The following is a 22,381-nucleotide window of genomic DNA, read 5'->3' as shown; positions in this document are numbered from 1 at the left end:
TAGAGAAAAAGTTCTCCTTCATTTACACCACAAAATTATTTGCCTCAAAACTGTACTCAGACATACCAGCTGCTGCTCTCATGCAAATGTCATTTGGCACTCTTCACTAATCAAACAACAAAAGAAATCCTCAAGGAATTAATCCAGAGATACTCTTAGTATTCCTAGTGATTACTCAGTGACCATGCATCCATCAGATTTGTGCAAGCACCAAAACACAGTGATCCAAACAGGCAGCAAACAGACGACACATTTTTTGAAACACACTGCAGGGCACTGCTACTTTGCAAAACACAAGTCTGCTGTACCTTACCAAAGTAAGGCTAAATTATTTCCATTTTCATTTAAAACCAAAAAATAAGCACCCATCAAAACAAACAGATTAAATCAAAGAAGGACAGCAGAAGACCAAGCTGGATGGGAAGCACAAGTCAGGACACAGGGAAATAATTTTATCTCTTCAAGCACCATTTGTGTGACTGCTGCTGATCTCACTACTTGGGCAGCAATTTTCCAGAAGAGTGCAAGACATCTGCTTAGGCAACCACCAAATTACCAATCACATCTGACAGAGGTAGTAAAACTATAGGGGGTTTTGTGAAAATGTTAATTGATGTGCACACAGCAGCTTTGCAGCTGTCTAATAAGAATATTGAGAAGTCACCTTTGTTTTATGGGTACCTCCTGCTTCTGCTTTCTGTCCTGGCTGTCACCAAAGAAAACTTCCTCAGTTTCTGTGTGAGATCTCTCCACAGAACTATGTGAAAATAAGCATATCATGACCCAAGCCCTACCATGACAACTTTGAATCCAGAATAAATCGGGAGTTGAAAGAAAGCCAGAGATGACATTTGGAAACAAATGACTTTTTGAGCTCAAAAAGATGGCCTTAGTACTGAGTACCATGGTGGTTGGCATGGCTCTGACTTTAAAGCTTTAAAGGTAAATATTGTCATGGGTAAAGAAGCTGACAGTAACATAGCAGCCTAGTCAAAGCAACTCTTACATTCCAGCCAGTTTCTGCAGATTCTTCCTGCCATTTGAGTTTATCAGTTTGGTCTGCAGCAGTTTTTCTTTCCACTGTTCAGAAACGGTTTCCTTCTCTGAAAGGACTAATTCACCCATCCGAACTACACTCCTAAACTTGAACCACAATTGCTTGCACAACACAAGGTGCCTCCGGCTGGGCTCCAGTCAAGGCTGCCAGTATTTCATCAGAGTCCTGTGAAGTAAACACACATGCAGGGCTTTGATCCGAGACACATGTCCCAACACTTACAGATCCCCACTTCCAAATCAGTGCACTTAACCGTGATCAGCAGATTAGCAATGATCACTCTACCAAAAAAGTTCTGTACTTAAGCAGGGCTTAATACTCTGTATGTGATGCAAGGAGAAGCTGAACCAACTGTCAACACTAATGTGCAGCATGAGGATATTCACAACTGGAAAAACAACCAAGGAATAGGCAATAGTTTAAAAATAACAGAGCAGAGAATAGGTTCATGTATCGGGACACAACTGCTTAACAGAACTAATGAGGCACCAGCATTACTCCAAAGAACTGCAGCCTCAACTCCTATTGCAATTCCTGACACATCCTGTACTCAAGTAAAAAAGAATAAATGCTGCCATTGACTCTCTACCTGTAATGCTTTCAACTTCTAAAAATTCACAGTCATAATACAAAACCCAGAGATGATGGGAGTAGCATGTTTGCAGACTTTTACAAACCACACTTTACCCAAGTTTAAACTGAAACTGGAAAGAGTAGAGAATATTTTAGAATACTATTTTATTATACATTAATACTGATAAAGTATACAGGAAGTTTCTTTCAAATCACTGTAAGTAGAGTATGCAGACTTAGAACCTACAAACATTCAATGCCTTGATTGTTAGGAAAACTTAGGTTTTAAAACATGCAAAATTATGACATTTAAGCGATTGAGGTTTTCAGAACAGCTTGTACTTCAAAATAAGGGGCTTATCTTCAGGAGCTTTTAGCATCTGAAATACAGCACATCATGACCCAGCAGGGTGAGTGTGGGCAGAAAAGAATATAGAGCAAAAGTACAGTGGAGTGAAATGAAGACCCATGGTGCAAAGCAATAGAAAAGTTTACATTACCAAATCCACTGCGCATTTGCCTAATGTTTTCAGCACATAGAAGTAAAGCAGGCCCAGCAGACAGCAGCAATAAATCCATAAAAGAAAAACACTTCTGCCAGGGAACATGAAAGACTCTTAGCAGGCATTAATAGATCCATGATGCTTTTCTTTAATTTAACAATTCTGAATTGTGAACTGAGATTTTCATACAGCAAGTTGACACAGGCCACATACTAAATCTTCCGTATTTTATCCATCTATGGTAATACAGTGCAGGGAGAAAACAAACCTGCCTTTAAGGTTTCCACATGAATTGCCAAAATCAGAATGAAAAATTCATTGTATCTTCCCCCATCCAAAAGCTATACCAACACTTCCTACTGTTCTTCATAGATACAGAAGAGCTCAGAAAAGCTGGAGTTAAAACATCAGAAATACCTGGTGGACACACATGAAAATCATTCTCAGTAAAATCCAGTCAATTTGCAATACAAATACATTTTTCTAATCGATACACGCACGCTGGCTTTTCATTAGTGGGAACAATTCACAGCAGAAAAAGTCTTTTTAACAGTATTTCTGGATCTGTGAAAACACCTCAAACCTCATCCTCTCCAACAGAAGACAAGGCACAATTAAAAGACTCCACAATTATGGGGAATGCTCTAAGTTTTTCTTTTCCTTCCCTTCAGGCAACCTTTTTTGTTTTTTAAGAGCAATGGAAAGGACCAAACAGCTGTAGGAAAATGAAGGGAAACATTCTAGCTTTTACCTGAAAGGGGACAGGAAGAGGGAATGGAAAACAGTAAAAGCCAAAAGAAGCTGGGAAAGATCAGACAATTACATTTTTCAGAACAGTAATACACGAATAACCTACAGTTATGAATTCTATAAACCAGGATGTATTTCAAAACCAGAAATCTTACCTGGTAAAGAGCACACAAGCATAAAGCAAGTAATTTTTATCACATCCACTTCTGAATAAGCTTAAGCAGAGGGAGTAACCTGGTAAAAAAACAGAGTGGGGACAGAGCTAATGGCATGTCTTAAAGCAAGAAAGACAAGCTTGAACTTGATGCAGTTTAACAGGAGAGCCAAGAAACGGATTTTTCAAACGGATGATGTAGCTAAAGCAGCAGGTAAAATGTGGATTATTTAGATAGGAATAGGGAAGAGAAGGGAAGTGCTACAGAGCTCCAAGAGCGTTGCAGCAGCCCTGCAGACAGACGAGGCCTCTCTCTAACAGGAGGCTCTCCAAAGCCAAAGGGAAAATGGGAAGGTCTACAACACTTTAGAGATGGGGGCAGCAAAGTGCAGAGAGAGTTGAAATTTGAAAAGTGAAAGAACAGAGCAGAGATGTTGTCCCACCACAGGAGAACACAGCAGCCACGGGGAACAGAGGACTAAGCCAGTAATGTCACAGCAAAGTTCAAGGGTACAACACCCAAGAGTTTCCAAGCAGAGAGAATAACAAGCAACAATGTCTGAAAATTACACAGGTCCTAATTTCTGAGGAAGTGCTCTATGGGATCAGATTTTTCACTTGGGGCAGCTCATAGCCCAGACATACCAGGGAAGAGCGTCCTCATGTAGTGCCCTGGCACCCTCCCCACATGAGCTCATAATCTCAGCCATTACACTCCTCTCCACTGTAATTGTCTGTTTCAGCAGATGATCATTCCTCACCCAAAGCCATGAGTGAATGAAACCTCTTGCAGGAGCTGAAAACCTGATGTAAATTTTGAAAAGGCGAGCACCATCAGCACTATCTGCATTGCAGTCATCTCAGCAGCACAGAGGCATTTCCACGTCAACAGGACCAACCGTCTGCTGAAATAAGTGTCTTATTTAACATGGCCCTCCTCAGCATGTGAGAAAAAAAGTAGTCTGGTTTTCTGCAAAAAGTCTAAAAATGGAATATATAAGCATCCATTTTCTAAGTGTTCAAATTGATCCTCCTTTTCTGCAGGAAGATGTCCTTCAAATGAATTGCAGGACTCATGAAACTGGATTAGCAATGTCATAAATCACACACCTGCCAAAATAACAGCATAAAAAGTGAGACTAAATATAACCTACCTCTGATTTGAATAGATACAATCTATATTTAACAATTTGTTATAACTCAAATATTAGCAGACACTTATTCAAATATCAACATAAATCACAGCATTAGTTTTAATTTTCCTACAGTTAATTGTTTTAAAAACAACTTTTAAGCTTCTGTAATGCCCTCATTTATGATTTAATAAGTTTTGAATTTGCATAAAGAAGAAACTTGCAAATTTATGCTTCACAAATCTTCTGCCAGTACTCCAAGTTTTTTTCCTCCAAGCCAAATTGTAACAAAATCCTAGTTTACACTTCTGAAATTATCAATGAAATGCTTCACAAACCAGGACCACTTCTAGGACCATCATTTAAACTGCAGGATTTAATACAAGCCAAAATTTCCTTCATACATAGTGGAAAGAACAGTATTTCCCTATACGGCTCAATTTCCAAGACTCAGACTTAGTTTACATTTCAAAACCACTGTATTAAGAGCATAAACTCAGTGTTACAGAGTGATTTTGTGACCTATGTTTTACTCCTTAACCTGGACTCTCATAACACCCCAGGTAAATCTCAGAAAACATCCAGACACATCCCTGTAAGGATTTTTAAAAAGTAATCAAGAGGTATCCAGGCACCCTCAGCTCCAAGAGAATCAGAGTGGAAATCTCAGGAAGCACACTTCTAAACTAAGATGTGTGATAATTCATTAACTTAATGATGCAAGTAGATTAGCCAACTGTTGAGGCAGAAATGGTAACAAAAAGAACCAAAGAACATTCAGAACCATCATCATTCACAAAAACCAAGTCAGCATACATTTATACCAACACAGACAAAATTCTGTTTCACAACACAGAGTCAAATTCCCCTAAAACAACAAAAATAATGCATAATGTTCCAAAAATAAAGGAACAAACTGCCACTTCATGCTGAAGTCCTCAGAATAATGAAAGTACAAAACATTTTACATGTGAATCTCTAGTTACACTAGACTTTTTCCTTTCTTCATAATGAAGAATGTGTTAGAAAACAGCAGTTAAGAAAAAAGCCACGTGGAACTTGCTGTAACTGGTTCTGCCACCCAAATATCAATGTCATTAGAAGAACTACAATTACATTTCTGTGAATAAGAGCCTGAAATACCTGAAAGCACAAAGTAAACAAGAAGAAATATTCAAAGTTTCAGTGAGAATTAATTAGAAAGGTAAGCAGTCCACATCAGAACTACTGCTTTGCACCATTTGCAGTTTATTCTTTTGCCTCCTCTTAAGGACACTTAATAGATAACATTATCATAATGCTCACATTTTTCCTCAGAGTTTCCTCTTCCCTGACAGAATGATTTATAATGAATTGTTGCAATCAGCCACCCGTTCATCTGATTACACCCTTGCCAGCAAGTGTAACCTGAGCCACATTCGGAATGTGCATGGAGAGACCTGAGGAGCCCCAAGTGATACAGATGCCTAAAGAAGGCAATGCCCAATGGAACTCAGCAGAGGTGCAACAATCACTGCACCACTGCCAACAGTTTCACAAGAGCTCAATTTAACAGCAGAGCAGCATCAGCACACACAGCTGGTCCTGCAGGGAGCCACAGGCAGGAGTGTGTCCATCCCCTGGTCATTCATGAACGGTGGCTTTGCATTTCCAATTAAGATGGGACAAAATAGGGGAGAGAAAAAAAAATATGGATATAGAACGAGACTAAACAGAGCAAGGAAAAAAGGGAGACTGACAGGAAAGCAAGAGGTAAGAGACCAGGAAGGGCAGAGAGACTTGCCATATCAGAGGCATTTTGTAAGAGATGCATTCCTTCTAGCTCCACTTTTCCAAGGAAGCAACTGAGGAAAGTCGTGCAACACCACGAGGAACGGCAACACCAGCACACACCTTAATCAACATCTCTCACCACTTCACGCTTTCATCTTCTGGACAAAAGTTAGACATGATGACCTTGCAACCTGCCTCATCTCCAACAGTTTTCCTATCATTTTGTCTTCTCAAAGAGCACCTTGTGCTTAAGATTTATTCCCTGCATGCTGAACTCTTTTTTTCAAGTCCAATCTTGCTTAACGAGTTACTTTTTATTATGGGAAGCTTTTTTTATGTGTTGTTTGTTCTGTCAAGCCCAAATAACTGCTGACATTCTAATCATGAGGCCCCTTAGAAAAAAAAAAAAGTCTTTTGCTTAAAAGCAATCTTTTATTTGCCTATAAAGCAATTATATATATATATATCATGTTTAAATCATTTTAATATAAAAATAGCCTGCCCACATTTTAAATACTGTAGAGGATAAAATACATAAAACTGTCCTCTTCAGATTTTAATCATTCCCTCTCTTGCTGAATTTAATATATTCCTACAGCACACCAGCTTTCTTCAGTAGTTCTTCCCAAGCCCTGAAGAAGGAATTATCTTTCTAAAAACCAGAGACTAATCTCCCTCTCCTAACACAAAAGCCACATTTTGTTGTAGCCATATATAAAAAGCAAATTCTATGGGGAAGCAGCTTCTAAGGCCAGCGTGAATTCAGCACACCATGTTCTTGCATATATTTTGTCCATTTAGTCAAAAACTCTGCCCTCTCCTTTCTCCTACTCTTCTCCCTACGGCAGAAAGGCAACAGCTCTGAACCAGCAAAGAACATAAAATACAGGAAGTTTTGCTCAACTGATTTAGTTATTCCAAGAAAAATGCAACTGTAAATCCCTGTCATATACATACCTACTGCTGAATATCCAGAACAGCAATATTAAATAGATACCCAGGACTTTCCCTAACATGAAAAAACAAATGTTGTAATATAAGTTTTGTTATTCTTGATTACTATTTGCCTGGGTACATGATTTCTGAAGAGATTTTAATTCAGATAAACTTGCCAAATTATGCTACAAAGAAAACTGAGTAAATTTGTTTCTTTACAAGCATTCAGTCTCTTCTAACATTGCACAACATGGAAGCAATCAAGATTTATTCCTCTGTCTAAAATACAGCAGCTTTCTTGGTTTTTTAATTTAAGAAATGGATTCTGATAAAAGGCAACATTTGAAGTGGGCAGTCGGTCCATCTTTAAAAGAAAAGCAATAGCTTAATGCTGCAAAATCTCCTCCCTTTCCACAGATAAGCCCTGCCCATTTGTTGCTTAGTTTCAGTTATAGTAACTTACTTAGGCTATTGCTAAGACTGGATGTAATTTGCATTGACTGCATCCAGAATCAACTGCACAGGTGCAATTGACTCATCTTGAACTCACAAGTTTACAAGTTTTCACTATCAACAACCAGATATCTACATTTTCCCCCTTTTCTTTACTAGCAGACAGAAGAAGTACAATAGCATGTGCAATTCCAATATTTTTATTGTGAACATTGTTTCCATTGACCTTGCTGCAAGCAGGAATTCCAGTATTGCACAGGGATGTAGAAGTTTCTAATTTTGGTTAGGACAAAGGGGAATCTTCTTATGAAGGGCATCACAGTCCATCAGCAAAACTCCAACTACATCACAAAAACACCAGTAATTGCTCTATAGCTGAGACAAAGTTAGGTTTTGTATTACCTCACATCTCCACATGAGGAAAGAGATGTAACTCCTATTCAAAACTGTGTCTGAACATGTATTTGTGAGGCAAACAAAAACAAATACTGTTTTCTAAAATGGCTATGATCTGCTGATATTCCAGTGGAGCTGAAAGTTCTGGCTTCCCCCATAAAACATGTCTGGGATACCAGATGTCTTCTCTGTGCCAAAGGAATACTCACAAGACTACACTCTTCTTGTCTAGCAGCCTAAAGCAATGAGAGATAGCAAAAGTTCTTACAATAAATAGCTCTTGCCATACCAGGGCAACTGGGAGAAAGACATGAGTGCAGCCTTTGTTCTTAATATCTACTGATTAAGCTTATGAAAATCAAACATGGTAAGACTATTTTAAAAGACTTTTGAACAGACTTCCTTCTACACCTTATGACATACAAAGAAAACCCAACATTACACGATAAAGCAGGTGAAAAAATGCAAGCTCTGTGGCTGATGCCATACTAGCCAGAGTAATGACAGGTTTACTTGCAGGCTTACTTTGGCTGCCATTTAAATTTTAGCAACAAATTCTACATTTGCTGCTACCTATCTTGAAGCAGATGAATTATAGGTAGCCATATTTTCTCTGAATTTCTATGTCAAATAGCAAACCTGTAATAGAACAAGATGATAAATTACTCCAAGTGTTTTTCAATCACATGGGGCATTTTCTACAGTTAATGTCTAGATCAGATCTCCTTTATTGTACCCTTATAAAAGAAAAAAGGAAGTTTTTTTTAATCACATAATCACACAAACTAAATTATATTAATATCTATATTTTGCTCAAATATGGAAAAGCAAGAAACACCAGTTTGCATTACTTTGATACCAAAAATGAATTACAATATGGCTCAAAAAACACTGTCCCCGAGCTGAACTCTTGTTTATGCAATGCCATAATCCACAGGCTATGCTACCCTGAGTGACCCAGTTTTGGAGACAGGATGTTGGTCACCTCCAAGATAAACAATGCCCCGAGCAATCTTAGAAAACCGTAAAGGAACAAAGCACTGACTGTGCATTCCTCCAGAACAGGCTACCATCAATACTTCATCCACACTTCTACAAAAATATAATTCCAAAACTATTATTCTTTATGGGCAACAGAAAGCACAATCCATTCTGAATACTAAGCAATCCCAATGACAACTCTGATCTGTAGAGAATTAATTTTATCTACAAAAAAAAGGAGAAAAAGCTTCCTGAAGAGAGAGAGCTTTTCCTGAACTCTGTTCAGGACTTTAATGCCATCTCAGTACCAAGCCACAGTAGATTTAATGTCTCTGTCAATATACAAGTTTAGCATAATGTACACTAACCTTCCCACTAGAGATCACAAACCAATCATGATCACAAACCAATTATGATAAACAGCAGTCCCACTGCCTATTTATTTACTGGGGAAAGTTCACTCACCAGACTATGACAGGTAGAGTGCATTGGAGACTCCAATTCAGCCCTGTCTCTGTAAGGTACATTACTTCCCAAGCAAAAATGGATATATATTACTATTCTGAAAGAAAAACTCTGCACCGAGGATGAGCTCCAAAAGGACTGCAGGAATACTGATTTTACATTTTACAGTTATCAGTGGTTGTAGACAATGTAAGGAACTTCTCTTTTTAGGTACTGAAACAGAGTTGCAAAGTCAGAATGACTTAGTCATTAAAGGAAGTAAGTCCACCCAATTTTACACACATAAAGCAGGATCTTAATAAGCTCAGTTGCATATAACAGAAACTAATTATCTTATCTGCAAATTATTAAACACAGACTTCATTGAAATGCTGAATAACTATTTAAAACCATGTAAGAAACAGAAAGGAGAGAATTAAAACCAAAATGCAGATAAGCAACAGGGGTACAAAAGTTCAGGAACTTTAATCTCTCTCTTTTTACAACAGAGGACTTAGAACCCAGACAGATTTTTTGGGTCTCTTAGAATGAGACCTTCATTCTTATCCAAAAGGTCACTGTGGAAACTTGGGCGTTGGGCTGTGGTTCTGGGCATTCTGATATTAAGGAGCAGGAGTGAAAAGCTGTGACTTTGACTAAGCACCTAACACATGAGTGGGAAGAGAAGGTTCTCACATCAGCTGCCATTTACTGAATTTCTGTTGTCTAATCTCCAGCTTATTCATGCCTTTTGTCACAAAAAAAGGTCCAGTAAAAAAAAAAAAAAAAAAAAGAGGAAGGTTACTGAACTCCAGCATCCATTAAAGTCAGGCCAAAGGACAACCAACCACGTGACTGACCTCTCAAGGGCTAACTCTGGTACCCTTGAGCAGACAGCCCCAGTAGTGCTACAGAGACACAAATACCTGAATTTATTTCAAGAAACACATTTTTAAAGTATTTAAATCAACTCTGTGCAGAATCACTCTTGTTTCTACTCACAAATGACTATCACTGCAGTCTTACCAAACTAACCCATACCACTGTCTCTGCTGCAGTTCATGGAGATTGTCAGATTCATTCTCCAGGTCTGAGTATGTTAATAATCAACTTATTCTCTTATCCTTCTCTTCATATGTCTCACTGAAAGATGAGTAATAGCACAAAACTCCTGTTCTAACTCCCATTTTCCCCTCCCTCTGTTATTGTTGCAGGGACTTTAGATTTAGACACAATAAACAGGGATTACATTCCTGTATTAAGGTGTGCCAGAAACCTGAGCTCTTTCAGCCACAGAACTACTGTAACACATTCCCTCTAATTATTATGCAATATTACAGTCTTCTACAGCAGGAAGAGTAATTTCATGGTTAGGATGCAGCCCATTCACTAGAAAACTGTTATACAGCACTTTCAGAAGGAAGGATTATCAATAAAACAGGACTGTTGAGTTAAAAAGATAAAATAAGAAGCCTGTACAATTTAGCTTTACCACAACACTGGTATTTATAACCAATTCACATGTGCAAGTTTTGTATGAATTGTCTTAGAAGCAAAATGTCAGTAAGTACTTCTGTTTATTTACCTTATGTAATTGTACATGAAAAGACTTTAAACCATTAATGTTTTAGAAATCTATATCACTTCCTTTTCTCAACACCGTAGATATCTGGAACCTAATAAATGACAGAAATATCTGAATACATAACTCACTTAAAAAAATCTCCAAGGTTACAACTTCGTTTTTCCAGTTAGAAAAACTCTGAAAATATTTAGTATGCTTATAAATAAAAATATTTGCTTCAAATAAAAGTGAACTTAACTATAAGGTCAGCCACATAGCATTCTAAAATAGTATTTATGGTTTTCAGTTTCTTAACCCTCCAATTTCTTTTTTTTTTTTTCTGAGAACAAAGAAATAGGGGGAAAAAAATCAGTTAACACACTCATCATGCTACAGCTCTAAATGCAACTGCATTAAAAGGTAAAACTTAAAGCACAATATACCTGCATGACACCTGGTAGAATGGATATCCCGGTAGAGGAAGAGAGTTTGAAAATCCAGGCTGGCTCGACATCGCCTTCAGGTATTGTATCCACTTAAACCTCTTCTATATTCCATATGTTAATTCCTTACCAAAAGAAACACGTAGGCACGTATCCATCAGTACCTTTGTTCAGAGCTAACTAAAGAGAAACCAAGTGCACGCTGGAAGGTCTCGAGGATTCTGCCTGCATTTCAAACTGCTTCCTCAGTAGTGAAATTCCTAAAAGCCAACACCCTTCATGACATCACATACTACAAAATCATAAACACGCCATCGCGAGGCAAGGGCAGCCCGTGGGTTTTGGCTCGACAGAGAGCCCTGCACCGCATTCTTTGTAGCGAGCAGAGCGCCTTTCAGGCAGGGACCTGCTGCCTGGAACAGCAGCCCTGCTCTGGCAGGCAGCCAGCCACCAGCACAACTTATTGCCAATGCCGCAAATCCCTCCGACCGACCGGCCGCTTAATGAGCAGCCACTGCAGGTGAAACATCGTTTCCAGCCCCTTTCACAAGGATTTCCTCCTTCCGTGACCTTGAACTTGGTGACAAAAACGTCATCTGAACATTTCTGCACGCTGCATGCTATTGTTTTGTAAGCGAGATCGGATTGCACTGCACACCACGGTAGCAATGAGAAATCATACTGAGCTTTTCCCCTGCTTAGGAAGGATCCTCTAATGCTACACCCCCAACTATGGGAAAAGCAGGAGGGAAGGAGAGGAGATGGAATCTTAAAACACACTATTTAAGCTCCTGCATGTAGATATAAAATTATGTGCATGCCTTCCTGCAGTATTTTACTACTGCTTAAATCAAAGAAATTTCAAAAGCAATGTTTCTTTTGATATACAGTACAATGGTAAGTTACATTAAAGTTACTTGGGCATGCCTTTCCTCAAGAGAAAAAAAGACTACTGGAAAGCAGGAAAACATGTGAGTAGTCACAGTATTGCCCAGTGGCATGACTAATGTCAAATAGACTTAAATGATTATCTACCTACACTGCTCTTAAGGTGTACAGTGCCCTCACACATAGATTTCCTTAATTTAAGCAAAATTTTAAATAAAAGAGATTCTTTAATTATTTCATTACCTATGCTAGCTGCACTGGAAAACATTAAAATGTTGAGTTTGATACCTCTGCCCCATGACACACTATTTACTTTTATACTATTTTGTCTCAGTTTTGGAAAAAGAATATCTTCTGAATTCCAAATCAGTTTTGGAATACTTTCCAATTCCAAACTCCAAATCAGTTTCACCTGGTTTATCCCAAGTTTATAACCGACATTTCCATCATAAGAAAAATGGTACAAAACTATCCTAGGTACCTTTTAAAGTCTGACTTAAAAGACATAGGTCACTGCATAGGGCTCCAATCCTTAAATCCTATAAAAGTACCAGGATAACAAAGAGGGCACAGTCTGCCCAAAAAAGTTATGGTGAGGTTTTTTTATTTGCACAACTGATATGTCTGGAAAAACAAAGAAGCTTCTGGGTATGTAATTTTGCATAAATGTTTATGTCTCTCCTGGCTGTAAAGAGAGAGCCTGAAAAGGCAAATCAAGCACAAATAATGTTGTGGTATCAGCTGAAATTTTACAGACAGACTTGAAAAAGCATCACCTCCCTCGTGTTCAGTACGGAGCACTCACTCTGAAAACTCAACAACTCTCAAAAAACACTGGGGGAACACCAAAGAAATTTGTGTGCATGTGAGAGGAAGAGAAAACTCTACTAAACTTGTCTGAGTCCTCTTTGCCTAATCAGGAATGTTAGGAAAAATACTGGTAACTTTCATTCCCATGGCCACAGCTGCTGAGGGACGTGGCAGTGATGCCTCTGCACTGCTGGGGTTGGCCCTGAGGAGTCCCCTTGTGTGCCCACCCCTGAAACACTCTTATTGTGTGTATTTACCCATCTTCTATTCGGTGTCTTCTCCACACTGATAATGGCAGCATTAGCACATTTATGCAGTAACTCTCATCTCAGAATAACTCCTCCTAGTCCCAGTTGGGATTGAGACTTTTTCCATTGGATTTGCCAGTTGAAAAAGAATGTTAGTGTCAAACTGGCAGATTACAGGTTTATAAATTAGGAGTCTTAGAGGTTGCCAGTGGCTTGCCATGACATTTTGCAAAAATCACATAGTCCCTTAATGCTTAGCTTATCCACATAATAAGGAAAATACTGCCTGACAGCAAAGGAATGATGTGAGGTTAATTTTTTTTTTTGTAATTAAGTATTGAAATAAATTCTCTGATTAAAGATTTATGAAGGGATAAAACAGCTGTAGCGTTTGAGGGAAAAGATGTGTGGGAATATTCAGAATAGAGTTTTTTTTCCTGTCTCCTGCTCCTAGCTCTAACACAACAGAAGCATTATTGCTCTGAAATTCCAATTTAAATATAAAAGCCATTTAAATTTTAAAACATCGTGGAAAGTGCAATTTTTAAATGGGTGGACAGGATTCCACAGCATTTAAAGATGGGGATAAGTGAGATGACAATAGGCAGACAAAAACTGTATTTAGGATGATTTTTACAGAAGCAAAATCCTTCACTGGTAGGCATCACACTACTTCAGTCATTTGAAAACAGAAAGGGAAAGTGTGGCTTAAAACAGAGAAAAGGGAAAGAGAAAATCTGATTAGGACCAAAGAGAAAGCCTCCCCACAATGAAACCCAACAGTTAACAAGTGGCCTTCTATTTAGTTCCACAAGCAGGCTGGATTGCAGAACACAACTACTTTTGGGATCCAGACCTAACTTGCCAAACACCACCTCCACTGAAAGAGACAAGCAGGTTTCATTCCAACTGTAGTCACATCTTTTGGAAATTTGCTTCCTTGTTTCAGAGCCAACGAGCTCACTTAAAAATAACCACCTTAGGATTGTTTGGCACAGCATGCCATGTAACACTTATTACTCTGCTGGAACAAAATTAAACCAAGAAAATAAGTTTGAGACGCAAGTACTGTGTGCTCCAGAATTTACAGTGACCTTAGTACTGAAGGAAGTGACCTGTTGGAGCATTTAATGCTGCTACTTGAAAAGGTATGAAACACTTAACTGAGATCTAACTGCAGTTCAAAAAGCAAGCACAGGCTGAAAGACTGGAGAAGAACAAATTCATGGCCACTTTCAGTTATTTCAAACAAGTAGCATCCTTGGTAAACTAATGGAAATTTTCTTTAAATCCAAGTCAGGCTGAAGAAGAAATAGAAACTAACCTTATAACTAACAATCAATTTCATCAAGTCTGGAACTGAGAGCAGGCATTCTGTAGACAATTATGTGATTGTATATCAAAATGTATATAAAATGTTGAGTATTCACAAAAATAGAATGAAGTGTCATGCAAAAATTATTGTAACATCAATACAATAAATTAGTAATTTACTCCGATCTAAAGTGTTATATTTTATATCTTCACTGCATGCGGTATTAGTGTCTAATAAATTAGACAGTGAATTAGAACAAAAATGTAAAATAAAATTACATTTTGCATTTTGAAAATAACAATATTCATAAAGAAAATATTACAAGGATATTCAATATAATAAGCAGTACTTAGATGTACTTGGGTACTAGTACTAGTATTTAGATAACAGAAAGTCTTTTCCTCCTTTCTGTACGAAACACAAAAATAAAGAAATATTCAACAACACTAAAGAATAGTGGTAAATTTGCAAATTAAAAAAAGACACTATCGCTGGAAATGCAAAACGCATCCAGAGTTAAAGACTAACTGGATATTTATATAGAGAAAAACAAACAAATTCCCAAAACCCAAACAACCCAGAAGTGGAGGCTGGAAGGAAAGAGGACTTATAAACAACACCAGTACCTTGTGAGAAATCCATCTAACCTCACTGCCAACGGACGTCACTCTTCCCTGAGACTGACTAGTTGGTTCAATGACAATGCATAATCTCTGCTGAACTCCTAAACTTGCTGGTCAAACAGCTCAACTAAATGTTTCTTGTGCTAGTAAGTGTTAATAACTAGTAGAGTTCAAATCTCTCATGTGGATACCAAGGAAAGTGTCAATCTCTTTTTCTTCCCTTTTCTTGTTTAATTTCCTCAGTATTTTCTCATCTGACCTACCCAACCTTTCACGGGCTAACACGGGGCCCAATTGCAAATTCAAAACTCCTCCAAAAGGAGATTTCACATAGAATGTCTTGGATTGGAAGAGACCTTAAAGATCAACACCCTGCCATGGGCAAGGACATGTTCCACTAGATCAGGCTTCCCACAACCCCATCCAGCCTGGTGTTGAACACTTCCAGGGATGAGGCATTCACAGCTTCTTTGGGCAGCCTGTGCCAGTGTCTCACTACCCTCACAGGAAGAAAGGAAAGCAAAAGATGAAGACATCCTTTGCATGGTAAAATGTCAACTCACTCCTCCCTGCAATCACACAGGCTGACAAGACTGATGGAACTCCATAAAACAGAAATAGTAAGAGCCTTGAAGTATAAAGTATCTGAAATTTAAGGAATTTATTTCCATTAAGGAGTTGTCCTTCGAGGAAGAGTGAAGTAAAAGTAACAGGAAGACATAGTAGTAGATTATATTTTAGGTAAGGACACATTTCTGCATCCAGAAGCTTTATCTTAAGGCCATAGAACCACAGAATCATTAAGGTTGGAGAAGGCCTCCAAGAGTAGTCAGCTCAACCTGTGAACAAACACCACCTTGTCAACTAACCCATGATACTCAGTGCCACGTCCAGCTGTTTTTTAACACCCCCAGGGATGGTGACTACCACTTCCCTGGGTAGTCTGTTTCAATTGCTGACAACCCTCTCAGGGAAAAAATTCTCCCCGATGTCCCATCTGAACCTCCTCCGGTGCAGCTTGAAGCCATTTCCTGTCGTCCTGTCACTGGATTCCTGGGAGAAGAAACCAGTCCCCACCTGACTACAGCTTCCTTTCAGAAAGCTGCAGAGACCAATAATTCCTGTATCTGAAAAAAGGTCTAGAACTTTATCTAAATGTCTGAGAATTCATAGTGGAGTTACTAGACTTACATGTCCGCTTGCTACCTTAGTCCTTACAGACATTCTTACTTGGATTAAGAAATCATATTTTTAACTTTTTTTTTTCTCCTATCTGGAATAAGAGGGAAGAAGATATTAAAGTCTTATCTAAACAAGATTTATTTTTAAGCCAAACATAAAACTGCTCTTAGCTACTTTACTAGAAAGGCTGTAAAGGTGTTCAGAGTCCAACAGCATCACCTTGATTTGCAAGGCCACCTAAGCAGCACTACCCAAAAGCCATTCAGCCACCACGAGTCACGGGACAGCCTGCACAGCCTCCAGTGGCCTGACACATTCCAGGAATACAGCAAATCAAAACTCACCATTCAAGCACTATCGCCACATTGCCATTAATACTCAAAGCATACCATAACAGCCTTTGTGCCCAAACCAGAGATGACACACCTCCCTTTTTCCTTTTTTCACTCTTCCTGCATGTTGGCACTCTACATTTATCCATAGCTGAAGCCTCCATTCCTTTTACTCTGCTCTGGGTGCTCAAGAGACAGCACCCTTCTTCAGGCTTTGCACGTGAATACAGCCATCATCACTGATTTCAGTTACTCTGCAGCTTTAGGTAACTTTTACCACCAGATGTTTCAGCAGCCAGCCATGAATTCTCAAAATTCTCAATGGCTCTCACACATATTGTGTGATACCAAACATAGGAAAAAATCATGCACTAGAAGTGAGATTAATAAACTTCAAACTGGACCTAGATGTCAGACTGCATATTGCATGCATGTTTCTTTACTGTTTAGCAAGTGTTCAGGCAGCAACTAAACAACTCTTCACAGTGGCCAAAGGTTCCCAATTGATTCATGAGTAACTGAACATGGCTGGCACCCTGCCTGGTAGAGAGATAACCCCGTCCTGTTGGACTAGAGCAGTGAACCCTCCTGCCTGCACACCCAAAGCCACAATAGGGTTGCTGTGTAACCAGGTGCTGTGTTCTCAACCAGGCCATTCTGCCCTGCAGCTGTCTGAACCAGCCTGTAACAATCTGCAGAAGGAACAAGAAGAAGTCTTGTCAGCAGTAAAACATCAGGATGTCTTCTAGGGCAGGGGAGGAATACCTGAGCTGTAAATTAACCTCCCGCAAGTCATGAAACTACACAGACATAAAGCCATTGACCATGACCAAGACAAGAAGGGTGAAGGACCCTGCTTACAGCCTTGCCCTCCTCTACAAGTGCAATTCCAGCTGAAACAATTAGCCTCAAGAAACCTACAACTGGAAACTAACCTCCAGGATTCACTTGATCACTGGTGATAGTCTGAGGCACACAGACATTAGTTATTCTGTACCTGAGCACATCAAACAGCCTGTACTGCATATCCTTGAATTCTAACCCAGGTAAACTTTGGGGGATGATCTCACCTTCACTAGAAGGAAACATTTCCCTCAACCACCACGTTCACTCTCTACCATCCCCATGACCTTTATCCAGGGAACAGAACAAACAGCACCCGGCCACACCGTCATTACCAGCAAGGGAGAAACTGCTCTTCCAGGAAAACAGGAGATCCACTCTACACAACAAAGATTTTTAACACCTGTACCTTCTACAGAGACCATTCCAGAGTGACAGTTCTATTTTCTGCTTACTGCATTTGTAAATACAGGAGTATAAATCTTGTGCACTGTGGAATCGGCAGGTATTACACATTTCAGCTCAAAGATAATGTGAGAATCAAATTGCAGTCTCTCACTGTATGAAATAATTACATATTCTTACATCTGAAATTACTTTTATGAAAACCAGAAAAAGGGCATTCATGAAGACATTACATTATTATATATAGAGAAAAAAAATAAATACGCAAAGCCAGAAATGGGATTAAGCTACTTTATTCTATTTAAAAAATGAATTATACTGGATAGAGACAAATACTTCCTGTCAAGTGACCTGAAAATATTAAATATTCAACAGAAAACTAAAACGATTGAATAAAAAAAATTAAAAAAAAAAAAAACCCAAACAAAAAAAACCACCACCACCCCATACACCAAAACTCTGAGTCAGCCAAATAAACTTTAAAGGAACTAACTTTTGCTAAAACAAACAGGAAATCTAGTATTGCATAACTACTAAGCATGCATGCAAGTAAATTGGACTGAAGTGACTTAATTGGAATAGTCACTGCAAACATATGTAGAAGTCAGAATGCTGATATTATATGCAAATATTTAAATTACTTTGAATTTAGAGAGCAAGGTTACTTTCTATCATGACACAAATATTAACTTGTGTGAGCTACCAGAACATAGTAAATTTCTCTCTCCACAGATAGAGTTTATTAATTCAAACTAAACAGATGCCTATTTAATGGCATTTAGCTTACTGGCCCCTTGATGAAGCTCTAGAGTAAATAATATACTTCTTGTAGGATTGCAAATACAGACAGGGAGTCTAATTTTGAGGTTCAGAATAAATCAAAGTCTTCTGCACAAGCAGGCCATCACACAGTGTGCTTTTTAACCAAGATATATTTTAGTTTAACATCCCTGATAATTTTTTATCTGTAATAATAACCTATTCAAAATTCAGCAAGTAAACTGTAACTACAATACCTTGCAAATGGTGCAAACCACCTATCAGGTGACAGAAAAGTGTTACAAGCAGGGGCAAACATTGCACTGTCACCTCACTTTTAAGTTGGCATTTTGTATAATTCAACATGCCACCGAAGAACAAAAGTAAAAAGAAACTCTGGGGTGTACAAACTCCTGAGGGTCAGAGTGATAAATGAAACCACTTCCCAAATAAGCTTTCCTAATTAAGGCTTCTACACTAGAGCTGGCTTGCATTCAGTTATTACCACTGTTACAAGTAATCTGAAATATTCTTGATAAAATATTTTTAGCATCAACACCAGCATATTAAAACCAGTTGAAGGTCATAAGGGTGAAATAAATAAAAGTTCACACTCAGGGAAATACCACATTCATTCCTAAAACTACAGAGAAGTGTAGTTTTAAACTCCCTGTTTAAATCAGTTGAAGTTTTCTTATAATTATCAACCTATTATATAATCTATATATTATATGTATTATATATTATAATCTGTGCATTAAAAAAAATGAAACAGCATATCCATCCATTCCTGGATTACATCTATGGGATTTTACATATTCGTCCCCACAGGCACACCTGGACTACTAAAAAGGGTGAGTTTTCTTTTGTTAAAAGACAGAAACATTGAATAAACAGTCTTAATCAATTTTATGTCTTCCCATCCTCCCTGAAGAAATATTTAATTTGCTTAATTAGACAGATGGCACTTTTTATTATACTCGTATTTGCACTTAAGAAAATTATTTTGCATAGCAAAATTTTTATTTTTTAAGTCAATTCGTGTGCCACTAAATGACAATTCAGGACTACAAACTAAAGTATTATTAAATCTCTTCTCTGAAATGTAAATATTTCATACTAGCATTTTTAAGCAGTGAACCACTGAAACTCTTCTGTGTTGGTGTACAAACTTTAATTACTTTTGGCATATTCTTCCATATTAATCTACATTAATCTCAGAAAAAAACAGTGCCAAAGAATTCTTTACATCTCTTACAGAGGAATCTGTTACATGCTTATTATTTCTATATTATCCCCAATATTGAAGTGGAAGAAATTAAACCTAACCATGATATTATACACTGCATGTCTGACCCACAGTCACACCATTAAGAACTGAACAGATTGCACAGAATTCTAAAAGAACAATGATATTTGAAAAAAAAAAAAAAAAAAAAAAAAAAACAACAAAAAAGAAACACCAAAAGTATCAGGAATGGCAACACACAGGTTGCCACAGCAAATAGGGACCATATGCTTTCAAGGACAGAAAACGCATTTCTATGCAAAACAGTACATCCCTTAAAATGTACACTGACTTACACACACACACAAAAATTACTAATTATATTTCAATTAATCTTCTGAAGCCTGTGAAATGATTCATGTTTACAACATCTGACCACCTAACCTCAGGTGCTTTGTCAAAAGAGAAGGGCTTTATTTTTTTCCTCCCCATAAGAACAAGGATAAAAAGGTGAAGGATATAGACTCAAACTTGGACAACCAAACCTATGACTCAGCATCGTAAGAAAAAGCCAAGGTAAGGCATGATTTGATTTGCAACTAAGCTTTAGGTTGCTACAGCAACTTCATTACTCCAGAAGATATTAGAAATACTTCCATTCTTCCTCCCTCATAATAAAATCTGTTTAAATGCTTTGGAAAGCATTCAAATACTTATTTTCCTTGGTAAGAATTAATCATCAGTTTGAAGGCTAAGTCTACGAAGACCAAGAAACAACCAGGATTTTTCAGAAATCTGGAATGTAACTGCTGAGAGAAAGGCAGGAATATCTGACATTCAGTGCCCTAATAATTGAAGATAATCGTGCCCAACCTTCAGACAGGTATTCTAATCACAAAGCAAACTTTGCAAAACACGCCATTAAGTAAACAGTGCATATTTAGAGTTTCAGGACGGAAAACTCAAAAGGGTTTAGCAAGACACCAGTACAAAATCCTCATATAACCTCAGGTATTTAGCACACAGCACACAGGCAAAAAATACAGTTTCAAATGAAACATTACAAGTTGTTTGGGGTTTTTTTGCAAGGACTGAGCATTGATACATACCTTTTCATAATACTGTTTGCAGACCCATCAGTTCCAGTCAGCCATTAAGAGTCCTCATAATTAAGCCTGAAGCACTCATAAGCATTCAAAAGTGAAGCATAGTCATTAAAAAGGACCATGCTTGCACTCTCCCTATTAGCTGGGAAAAAATTCATTAATGCCTTCACTGCTCTCTTTCTGCCCAGGGAAAGAAAGCAAGGGGAGGGAAGAAGATTAGAGCAGAACACCGCCTACATTGCCATCATTTCCTCCCAACAGGTCAGCCACACAGAGGAAAAGGACCAAAAATGGTCTCCAAATTGGCTTCAGGGCTTCAGACTGGCTTGAGTGAAACAAATCAGAATTAACTTGATTTATGTAACTGATGTGAGTTACATGTGGCCCTGCCATGACCACATCCACTCAGTGCCATCCTTCTTTCATGTGTTTTGAGATAAAGGCAATAAATTTAAATCAAGATACATCGAGAAACCATAATTATGATATTATATTCCAGGTGATTCCTAAAAACCAGAAAACAGATGTTTAAATGATGCATCATTTGAATTAGCTCTCAGCATTTTTTCCTGGCCACACAACTTCTGTGGTAGAGATCACAGCAGCTTTGCAGAGTTAAGTCTACAGACAACCACCTTCTGGGTTTCCTCCCATCTAGAACAAGTTAATCAGCTTGTTCTGTAAAGCCAAATTAAATATATTCTTTCAGGAAAATACCCCTACTCTGATTAATTAGTTGAAGCAAAACACAAACAGTCATTGTACACATGATTCTAATGGAAATGCTTATAAAATTGGAGCACTTTATGGATGGGAGGATTAAACCTGTAAATTTCTCCTCAGATGTATGAATTAAAAATCTCTGCACCTGGGTGAGGTATGAAATTTATTAAAAGAGCAGTGACATGTTCCATGACTCCTACTTCAAAGCAACTAAATTATCGGGAATTATTATGTTTTATTTTAAAACTGCCTTTGAAATACAAAATGACTTCTGGCTTAAGTGCTTCAGTAAGTTTAAAATTTTCCTGTTACAAACTTCCACACGAACCAATCAGAAAACTCACTGTTACTGCTCTTGGTAACTAAATTTTGTCTCAACAATACGCTGTGTGAAAACAATTACCTAGCATGTTATGTTAATATAAGTAGGTCACATTGTTTCAATTAGATTTGCCTTAAAGCTCTCCCTAATAAATCTAGTTGCAAGAGATGTGCTTGCCTTATTTTCTCTAAAACACTGTTAATTTAAAATTAAATATGAGACAAACCACAGTCTTTGAGAAACTCAACACGTTGCCTGCCACTTACATCAAAGCATATGTATTTTATATGAGTTTTGTTTTGCTGCAAATACACAGAGAAGCCTTTGTCAAAATCCCATCAGTTACAAATGCACAATTGAAATTCTTCCTGCATTTGGGAGCAGAAGGAGGCTGTCATTTGTCACCAAGTTGCTTTGACTTTTACTTTCATTGCTGA

The 22,381-nt window shown here is 38.0% G+C and overlaps 1 protein-coding gene across 5 annotated transcripts in view; it reads right to left on the bottom strand.

Moving 5' to 3' along the window:
* Positions 1 to 22,381, bottom strand: part of PLEKHA7 (pleckstrin homology domain containing A7) — a 160,563-nt gene that overhangs the window by 82,448 nt on the left and 55,734 nt on the right. The window contains exon 1 of one of the 5 annotated variants that reach the window (XM_083864063.1): positions 11,161 to 11,579. The exons of the other annotated variants lie outside the window; for them this stretch is intronic. Coding sequence (XP_083720189.1) covers positions 11,161 to 11,231 — 71 coding nt within the window. The 5' untranslated portion in view covers positions 11,232 to 11,579. Of the gene's footprint in view, positions 1 to 11,160; positions 11,580 to 22,381 lie in introns of those variants that run through there. 5 annotated transcript variants of the gene reach the window in all.

This window comes from Zosterops lateralis (assembly GCF_965231275.1).
Source record: "Zosterops lateralis genome assembly, chromosome: 6".
NCBI classification, from domain to species: domain Eukaryota; kingdom Metazoa; phylum Chordata; class Aves; order Passeriformes; family Zosteropidae; genus Zosterops; species Zosterops lateralis.
The sequence above is the reverse complement of the archived record's forward strand: the minus strand, read 5'-3'. Positions and strand labels throughout refer to the sequence as shown.